The 9,903-nt window shown below is 32.3% G+C and overlaps 2 protein-coding genes across 2 annotated transcripts; one reads left to right on the top strand and one right to left on the bottom strand.

Moving 5' to 3' along the window:
* Positions 1 to 1,386: 1,386 nt before the first annotated feature.
* Positions 1,387 to 2,386, bottom strand: LOC145105258 (uncharacterized). The gene is made up of 2 exons (XM_079042387.1): positions 2,377 to 2,386; positions 1,387 to 2,288 (listed from the first exon to the last, which is right to left on the bottom strand). Exons 1-2 carry the CDS (start codon positions 2,384 to 2,386, stop codon positions 1,387 to 1,389), a joined length of 912 nt encoding a protein of 303 aa, XP_078898513.1.
* A 958-nt stretch (positions 2,387 to 3,344) lies between these two features.
* LOC145168574 (nucleobase-ascorbate transporter 6-like) lies at positions 3,345 to 6,975 on the top strand. The gene is made up of 13 exons (XM_079087356.1): positions 3,345 to 3,584; positions 3,774 to 3,871; positions 4,000 to 4,173; positions 4,293 to 4,469; positions 4,555 to 4,614; positions 4,699 to 4,883; positions 5,260 to 5,356; positions 5,506 to 5,592; positions 5,737 to 5,795; positions 5,895 to 5,986; positions 6,072 to 6,149; positions 6,231 to 6,391; positions 6,713 to 6,975. Exons 1-13 carry the CDS (start codon positions 3,461 to 3,463, stop codon positions 6,929 to 6,931), a joined length of 1,611 nt encoding a protein of 536 aa, XP_078943482.1. The 5' UTR covers positions 3,345 to 3,460; the 3' UTR covers positions 6,932 to 6,975.
* Positions 6,976 to 9,903: the final 2,928 nt, after the last annotated feature.

Here is a 9,903-nt window from a genome sequence, read left to right as displayed (position 1 = left end):
GGTCACTGGTTGGTGGTGAAGATGATGAACATCAGATAGGGTTCTTAGATTATGACACGTAGTTTCAATGTCTTTGAATGTCGAGAGATGTTCATGGATGATGGTTTTAAAATAATAATAATAATAATAATAATAATAATAATAATAAAGTTAATTTAAAAAAAAAATCATATGGACGAGGATGGTAAAAATTAGCTTGGATAAAAACTTTTTGACCAAAATAGGGTTATTATTATTATTATTATTATTATTATTATTATTATTACTACAAATCCAATGTAGTTTCAAAAAATATTTACCAAATTAGTGTTTTTTTTCTTTATTTTTCAGTTTTTCTTATAGCTTTTTATTTTAAATATCACTTTTTTTACTGCCTTTTTTATTATATTACTTTTTTACTGCCTTTTTTATTTTTCTAAAATATCAATTTTTTATTTTTTATTTTTTATTTTAGTTTTGTTAAATATACGTTTAACATAAATGTTTTGACGTTATTTATACAAATTATACAAACCATTTTGAACATCAAATTTTAGCAATCCTAACTAAAACTACCATTACACATACTATATTCTTTAAGATGCACAAACTCTGACATTACATATACAATGTTTTTTAAGACATTACACATACAATGTTTTTTAAGATAAAAAAAAAACCTCTAACATTGTTTGTTACAGAAAAAACATCACAACTAGTTTAAACTTGAACTAGTAACAAATACTTGCCTGCAAAAAAATAAATAATAATAATAATAATAATAATAAGAGAATAGCCACAACAATGAGCCATAAAAAATATTGTCTTTTTATTTACCTTGATTTAAACGTAAATTGTTTTCGATTATAATCCGTTTGCATATAAATTCCACGAAGGTTGATATTTCTCCCTTCTTTAATGTGCTCGTTATTTCATAGTCTTCTTGAACTAGTACAACATTTTTTATGTAATTGTTCTAAATTTGGAAGTAATTCAGTAAATGGTTATTGTGGCCAATACGATTCATGAGGAAGTGAGGAGATCTCGGATGCCCAAGTATTTTTGAAACTACAGTAGATTGGTTAATACCTTTTTAATAACCATATTTTGGTTAAAAACTCCAACGAATCTATACTTTTGTAATGCAATTCTTTGCTCCAGAAGCATCGATAGCATACCGAGTCATCATAGTGATAGAATGTTTTATTACCAAAACGATAAAATTAAATGATTTAGTTTTACTTGTTATAATTAATTATTGTCATCATAACTCATAAGGTAAAACTCATTTAAAATTTAATCGTAGTTTTTTTTAGAAACGGCAAAATATATTAATAGAACCCGAAACCTAGCAAGAAACTAGGCAAGGGCAAAACAAGAAAACAAAAGAAATAGTTTTTAAAGTTATTACATATGGGAAAGAGGGGAGGAATTCCAATCTATCCAATCACCAGTAATACCATTACCCCTACACTTGAGCCATAAATATGTTAACGATTTGATGTTATCAATCCCCCTGGATGTTGTGGTAGCAACTCCACGAAATAATCTGTCATTCCTGGTTTTCCAAAGACTCCATATCAATCCGTAGCATATACATAGTAGTTTAATACGTTTCTTGGGGCATCGACCCCATGAGGCTGCAAATTGAAGTAGGTCACCAACATTATTGAAATTTGTTTTTTTTATTCCGCACCATTCTAAAATTTTATCTCTCATATAACTTGCGTATGGACAACCGATGAGAATGTGATCAGCGCATTCATCTCCTCCGATACATGAGCTACAATGTGTTGAATCGATATTCATGTCACGATGTTGTAGTGCTGTAGCAGATGGGATACGACCTTGTGCAGCTCTCCAAGCGAAACAAAGTACCTTAATGGGGATAATCTTACACCAACTGATCTGCGGGAGAATGATGGATTGATGTGAATTTATGTCTATTTTCCGCCTAAGAGCTTCCACAGTATATCTTCCATCTGGCGTTAACAAGCATATCCATTTGTCTTGTCCGGGTTGTATTTGGCAAGAAGCAATCTCCCGATTTAACCTGTTAAATTCTATGGATAATCCTGCGTTTAAAGGGCAAGATTTCCATTCCCAGGAATTACCAGTATTTAAGATTCGAGAGGCAACAGAGCATGTTTTACACAATTCTAAATCATAAAGTGAAGGATATTTTGATTTTAATTTCTCATTATTCAGCCAATTGTCTTGCCAGAACATTGTGCTTTCTCCTGATTTGACATCCAACTTGAATATGTCGTTGAAAGTAAGTCTAGCTCCATGAATATCTTTTATAGTCCCTGCAATGTTTTTACAAACCCCAGTAATAGTTTTCTTTGAAATATAATCATAAGGCTTGTTAGAAAGAGAGTGGATACCTGTTATTACTTGACTCCATAGTGCAGTCGATTCAGTTTGCAAGCGCCACCACCATTTTACAATGAGACCCACGTTTAGTGCACGTATTGAGCCAACACCTAATCCACCACTTTCTTTCGGTGCAGTTACTTTATCCCATGATACCCAATGGCGGTGACTAATTACAATTGCTTTTGTAGGGCCGTACGTATAAGTTAATTCGTATGATTTTTAAGCATTGGACGAAGATCTTAATTTATTGATTCAAATACCATTCGGTTATAGCTACAAAAATCTAATTTGTATATAAAATTTAAAGAACAATATCAAATATTGACAATAAATGAATCTAAGTTAATTCGTATGATTTTTAAGATAAATAATTACAATTGCTTTTGTAGGGCCGTATAAAATACAACAAAAAGTTAACTTATGTTAACTTAACATTCTCTCCATCTTCCAACGACATGTGAGGAGGAATATTTTTTTAAAAAAATATATTATAAAAATTCAATTTAAAATCATACTAGTTGGTAAATATTTTAAAAGACATATTAGTTTGGTAAATAGTTTTCAGTTTTCTTAACCTCCATTTTCGTCAATAACTCCTTCGATAAATGATTAAATGGAGACAAATTATTGACTTTAAAGTTTAGTTTAGCTATTTTAATGTTCATTGGCAAACCCAACACTCCCATGCTAATTTTTTCATGAATCCTTCAAATAAATACTAAACTATTTTAGATATTATATGGAAAACTATAAATTTATGTTTTTTCCTTTAAAAAATCTCACAGTTCCTCGAGTAATATTTTCATGGCTACTCAATCAGCCTGACGCACACGACACTATTTAACGTCTCATGGTTGCAGCATTTGTCCTTATCACTATTCCACATACACACACAACACGTACAAACCGACTACACAAAACTTCTAGTGTGTGCCTAATTCATCATTTTTCTATCAAAACCATAACCTTCAGCTTTATATAAGCATTCCCACAATCCCACTTCAATTTCTCACTATTTTATCACCCTCTTGCGCTACTAAACCATTTATCTTGCAGGTTTAGGAGTAATATTCCTATAATTATATACCAAGAAATTAAAGATATGGCCGGAGGTAACGACGGCGGTGGTGGTGGAGCAAAAGCTGATGAACTTGTGCTGGCGCCACACCCAGCAAGAGATCAGCTGCCAAACGTCTCCTTCTGCATTACGAGTCCACCCCCATGGCGTAAATTTCTTGTTCCTTTCTTTATAATTAAGTTATCCTTGAAAATTTGTTTCAAAGATTCTTTAAGAAGAACACCCTCACATCAACTATTATCAAAAACACCTACAATGACCAAATATAGGCCATTAAACATTTACAACCTGAACAGAATTATGAAGATTTTTGTTTACAATTGCATATTTGCTGCAGATGAGGCTATACTGCTTGGTTTTCAGCATTATATAGTAATGCTCGGCACAACGGTTATTATTCCAACGGCTCTTGTTCCACAAATGGGAGGAGGCAATGTAAGACTTAACTTAGTATCAAATTTTAGTTTAAATCCATGTAAACAAAAAATATATACCTTTTCATACGTTTATGTTGCGATTATTCCATACCCTCTAATCTAAACAATATAAGTGTCATCCTATAGGAGGAGAAAGCACAAGTGATTCAAACTCTGCTTTTTGTTGCCGGAATAAACACACTGCTTCAGACTATGTTCGGGACTCGTTTACCTGTCGTCATCGGGAGTTCATATACTTATGTTGCACCCACCATCTCGATTATCCTATCTGGTCGGTGGAATGATCCTGATCCTATAGCGGTTCGTGATTCATTTACCAATGTTTTTTTGTTCATCTTTAACGTTCAATCATGAATTTCAAAAACGAACATGTACATATAAGAATCTTTGACTAAATATGTATTACTTTTTGTGGTTAGAGATTCAAGAAAACTATGCGTGCGATCCAAGGTGCTTTGATTATTGCTTCAACGATTCAGATTATCCTCGGGTTCAGTGGTCTTTGGCGTAATGTAGCAAGGTTATTGAGCCCACTGTCGGCTGTTCCTTTGGTCGCTCTTGCAGGTTTTGGGCTTTACGAATTTGGATTCCCGGGGGTGAGTATATATATACTCATATATATGATATATATCACCACGTGTACTTGTACAGATATATTAGAATATGGTTTTTTGTTTTTAGGTTGCCACGTGTGTTGAAATAGGGCTGCCTCAGCTCATCTTGCTAGTTATCCTGTCGCAGGTAATAATGATATTTTTAAATAAAAGAAACATATTCTTTAGGCTACAAATTAATTCTTTTAACTTTATGAATTGTTATGTGCAGTATGTATCACGTTTGATACATGCGGGAAGGAATATATTCGGTCGTTTTGGTGTTTTGATCTCAGTTGCAATTGTTTGGATTTATGCTCACATACTTACGGTTAGTGGCGCCTACAATCACACAACATTAAGGACGCAAGCAAGTTGTCGTACGGATCTTGCGGGACTAATTCACGCCGCCCCATGGTTAGCAAACATTACATTCAACCATTTATATAGATCGACCGAAATAATTTTGGTAGGTATTTCTAGATTTCGAAAAATTGAAATTAACATCAACTTAATGAAATTAAGAAACACTCTAATCTTATGATTTTGGGAAATCAAGAAAATAATGTGATATTACAACTAAATTGGAATATTTAAAAACTGTAACTGGATTGGAATTCGGGAAACTCAAAATTCAAGGTGTAGACAACGAATAAAAAGTTGTGCATGTTTGCAGTTACGTCCCTATCCGACCCCTTTGTGATTCTCCTACTTATCTATTTAGACTCGACATAAATAAAAAATATATAAAGACGATGATACCGTGTTGATTAATTCGATCCCACATTTTCAGGATAAGAGCTCCATATCCATTCCAATGGGGTGCACCCTCCTTCAATGCCGGTGAAGCTTTTGCCATGATGATGGCTGCTTTTGTTGCGCTTGTAGAGGTCTTATTTTTCATTTTACTGTATATAATCATATTGATCAAAATCTCATTAATTTTTGAAGACTCCAGGTTTTTATGTAATCAAGACACTTTTTATACTTTATAACATGCAGTTTGGGTTTACTTTATTTCTTTTTATGATATGATCAGTCAACCGGCGGCTTCATGGTGGTTTCGAGATATGCAAGTGCAACTCCTTTGCCACCCTCTGTTCTAAGCCGTGGGGTTGGTTGGCAGGTAATTATCACCTGTTTCTCTGATTTAAATACAGAAGCAAATAGTCGCTAAAAACCGATCATTAATGACAAATTTCAAAAGAAAATAGCAACAGCTTTCTTTAAGAAAACTAGCGATGGATTAGTTACATGTTCATCTTTGTAGGGAATTGGCATATTGTTGTCGGGCTTGTTTGGAACCATAAGTGGATCTTCGGTATCTTTGTGAGTTGAAAGACTACAACTTTTCTGCTTAATTAGGTTTATATACAAACTTCTCAATAGATCTTTGATGATAAAAGATGTCTCTTTGCTAATTCGTAGTGAGAATGCTGGTCTTTTGGCTTTGACCCGTGTTGGCAGTCGCAGAGTCGTGCAGATTTCAGCCGGCTTCATGATCTTCTTTTCAGTTCTTGGCAAGTTCTTTTATCAAAAACCAATTAAATTTTCTATAAGGTATCAAATTCTTAAAACCAATAAAGGTCCGATGTGATCTTGTAGGTAAATTTGGAGCAGTCTTTGCTTCGATACCAACACCTATCGTTGCTGCTCTATATTGCATTTTCTTCGCTTACGTGGGTAAGTTTTTCGTGAATTTACCGATTTACCCTTTTTCTGACTTTATATGGCATGTTTGAGGGTAACTATGTCATATTACAGGTGCTGCGGGCCTTAGTTTCCTTCAGTTTTGCAATCTCAACACCTTCAGAACAAAGTTCATCCTCGGGTTTTCAATCTTTTTGGGGTTGTCCGTGCCCCAGTACTTCAATGAGTATGAAGCTATCAACGGTTACGGTTCCGTCCACACATCTGCAAGATGGGTATGAATAGAATACCATAATTGGCAAATGTGTCCGACATCAGCTACACAATGTTTTATTTGTCTCTATATATGTTGGAGTCTGATGAGTTTGTTTGGGCTAAAAAATTAGCTCTACACATCTAACATGGTATCAACTATCAAGTCTAACATGCTCGGGGCTCGATACATGTGAATCTAATCTCATCGAGCCTCAGTTTCATAAGGCTTGTTGGAGTCCCAGATCAGATAGATACAGTCCTATCCGTCTCTATTTAGTTTGACTTTTATGGTCAAAAAAATTACGGATTTCGACTCATGCAATTTTTTTCTTATCATGTAGTTTAACAACATTGTGAATGTTCCTTTCTCGTCTGAGGCGTTTGTAGCTGCGATCTTGGCGTATTTTCTGGATAATACGCTTCACTATAAAGACAGTTCTATTAGGAGAGACCGAGGCAAACATTGGTGGGACAAATTCTATTCCTACCAGACCGACACTAGAAGTGAAGAGTTCTACTCATTGCCATTCAAGCTAAACAGATACTTTCCTTCTGTGTGATTTCTTTTGTTTAAAAATAACGAGCTATAAAAGGTTTGCTATTATGTCACATATGTATATAACTTTAGTCACGTTGTAGACATGTGCTTTCAACTTAAAACATATGTAGATTACTTAATTTGTTGTCTTATAGATGATACTCGATCAAGGCCGATCCATTGGTTTTCCATGTTCAGGGCGAGATGATAAAATAATGTTTTTATGTTGTACCCTACGATTGACCAAGCACATATATACAACATTTTACAAAATTGCAATAACTTTTTTCACTAAACAAAATCCACATTAATACAAACAAAAACTTGCAATATTCACCTAAAACGATTCTTCCTTCATTCGCCGAAGAAATTCATCAATTACTTTATGATAATCAAGAATAGACATGGTTTCTGGAGAAATTGTAGTACAAGCCTACAAGGCCTTGCATATTTAACTTCAAATTTGAAAATAATTATGTAGTCAAACGTATGTCATGTAAAAAGAAGTGGTTGCCTGGGGATTAGATACATGTCAGCCCAAAAAGGGGAAGCAACATGAAGAACCCTAGTGCAACCAATAAAGGCAGCACAAAGATCTTTATACTCAACGATTATCCCTTAAATAGCTTCAACCTCTCCTTGTATCCGACTTCTACCGATAATGATTCTTTTCTGTGAAAAATTTTAATAAATTCCTAAATTTATTTTTTTAGATAGAAAAGTCCTGACTATTTAACTTTTTAAATAAAAAATCAGCTAATTTATTCAATTTAGCAATTTTGACCTGTTTAACAGGTCATGAGACCAAATCATTATTTTTTTTTCAAAATAATGAGTCTTTTCTACATATTTCGTCAAAGGTTGTATATATTGTATAAACGTATTTTTACGTACGAGTATATATATATATATATATATATATATATATATATATATATAGAAAATATCAAATGAGAACACATAAAAGGTTGAGAACGCAAGAACAATTATGAACCAATCATTTCATAAGGGCATAAAAAGAATTTGACAAATGTAATTAAATATGGATAAATTATGATAATTAATTAGTTTCTATAATTATGTGATGCATTTATTTTCCCTGATATTAGGAATGTAGTAAACTTATTTTTTAGTTAACAAAATTAATAAAATATCATTTAACATGATTTAAAAAAAATGTTTTTATTTTATATTTTATTTACCAACGACATTAAAAATATTGAAGAATTTATCATATTATCCAAATATTTTTAACGACACATGAATATTTTTAACGACATATTAAAAACACATTTGTAATCATATATGCATATTGTTGTAAGCTTTAATGTATAAAACATAATTTGGATATAAAAAATTTCTATACAATCATATTATAATCTTAAATGAATAAAACACAACTTTTATATAAAAAGCTTTCAATAAAATCATAATTATAGATGAATAAAACACATTGCATAAATAAGTAGATTATATATCTCATCATAAATGAATAATACAAAACAAAATTACAATATACTAATAAACTATTTTCCCTGTAATCAAAACTAATACAACTCAAACAAAAATTTGAATACAATAATTAACTATTATTCTATAATTCATAAATGAATAAGTCACTTTGCAGTGTTCGGTTGAATTCGATAATCATAAATGAATAAGTCTTCAATATTTCCACTTTATAGTGTTTTCTTGAACACGACCATTCCAACATTACATTCCAAAAGATCTTGGATTTCACTGTACAAATGTAGAAACATAAATCTATTACAATTTTAAACATAAAGGAATAAAATACAAGACAAAGAAGAAAATACATAATAATTATAAATGAAAAAAAATCATATTATTCAATTCATATATGATTAGAGTCTTATTTATATATGATTAAAGTCTTATTCATATAACTTGATTTATATATTTTTATTAGCTTCATTTATATTTGACATAACAACGGTCTCTTCCTTGCACCTTAGCCAATCAAAACAAAGGAACATGAAAAAATAAAAATAAAAATAAAATCTTTTTGCCAAATTAACAAGATGGTGTTCCAATAAAGTACCTGAACATAGGTGCGATTAAGTTGCTCTAACCAATCGGTTTTCACGCAGACCTTTCATCAAAGAAAACATGGCTACTTCTTTTGAGAATGGCAGCAATGGTGTATCCTAATGCCATTAATCCACCAAGAAGACGCACACTCACTTCAAAGGTGATTCTAGGTGATATAATGAATGGACTATCAGACACCCATTCCAAAAAAATTACAAATAACAAATTACTTTATCCTTACAATTGATCTTTTAATATAAAAAAAAATCAAGATTTGGAAAAGATACATACCTCAAACATAAGATTGTACTTTCCATCCCTGTTTCTCATCCTGAGATATGATTGACAAGCTTCAGGGTCTTCACTAGGTGGAAGAAGATAAATGTCATACGTTTATTCTTTTCTTTCTTGATGATCTGGAGAAAGAACTGCTTTCATTTGCTCTGGTGTCACTGACTTTTTAGACTACAAAGTTAAACAAAAACCAGTCACTTAAATGAGCCTTGTAAATTCCCTTTTGAACAGTAAATGAGGAGCTAACCTTTAAAATATAACTGGGATTCTGAAATCCGGAGAAAGGATTCAAGTTGTTTATAATTTTTATATGTGCAGTTTGTAGATAAGGCTCGATGAAAGCTTTGTACATAGGATATACCTGAGTGCAAGGATAGCTTGAATCATATAGAGAACAAAACTCGAAAAAGATATATGATTAGTCGATTATAAAGATAATCAAACTGAAATATACGGTTTCAGAGATTTGATGAGTGATTTCTTCAGGTTCTTGACCAACAAGTTGAATGTCCCTTTAAACCCTCTTGACAAGATCAAAGTGTACTCCACCAGTTACAGAGACACGAAGATCTAGCAATGGTCGTACTCAGTGCATAAATTCCTTCTATAATGACTATCCGAGAAGAAGGAACTTCGACTTTAAGTAAC

Source organism: Lactuca virosa, chromosome 4 (genome assembly GCF_052849685.1).
Source record: "Lactuca virosa cultivar CGN04683 chromosome 4, Lactuca_virosa_CGN04683_v6, whole genome shotgun sequence".
NCBI classification, from domain to species: Eukaryota; Viridiplantae; Streptophyta; class Magnoliopsida; order Asterales; family Asteraceae; genus Lactuca; species Lactuca virosa.
This window is presented reverse-complemented; position numbering and strand designations above follow the sequence as displayed.

What these genes read in the sequence shown, in the direction of transcription:
- LOC145168574 (XM_079087356.1), top strand. Translation starts at nt 3,461, where the DNA reads ATGGCCGGAGGTAACGACGGCGGTGGTGGTGGAGCAAAAGCTGATGAA. An exon ending in GATCTTCTTTTCAGTTCTTG is followed by an intron (nt 5,987 to 6,071) that starts GCAAGTTCTTTT and finishes GTGATCTTGTAG; the next exon opens with GTAAATTTGGAGCAGTCTTT. An exon ending in TCCACACATCTGCAAGATGG is followed by an intron (nt 6,392 to 6,712) that starts GTATGAATAGAA and finishes CTTATCATGTAG; the next exon opens with TTTAACAACATTGTGAATGT.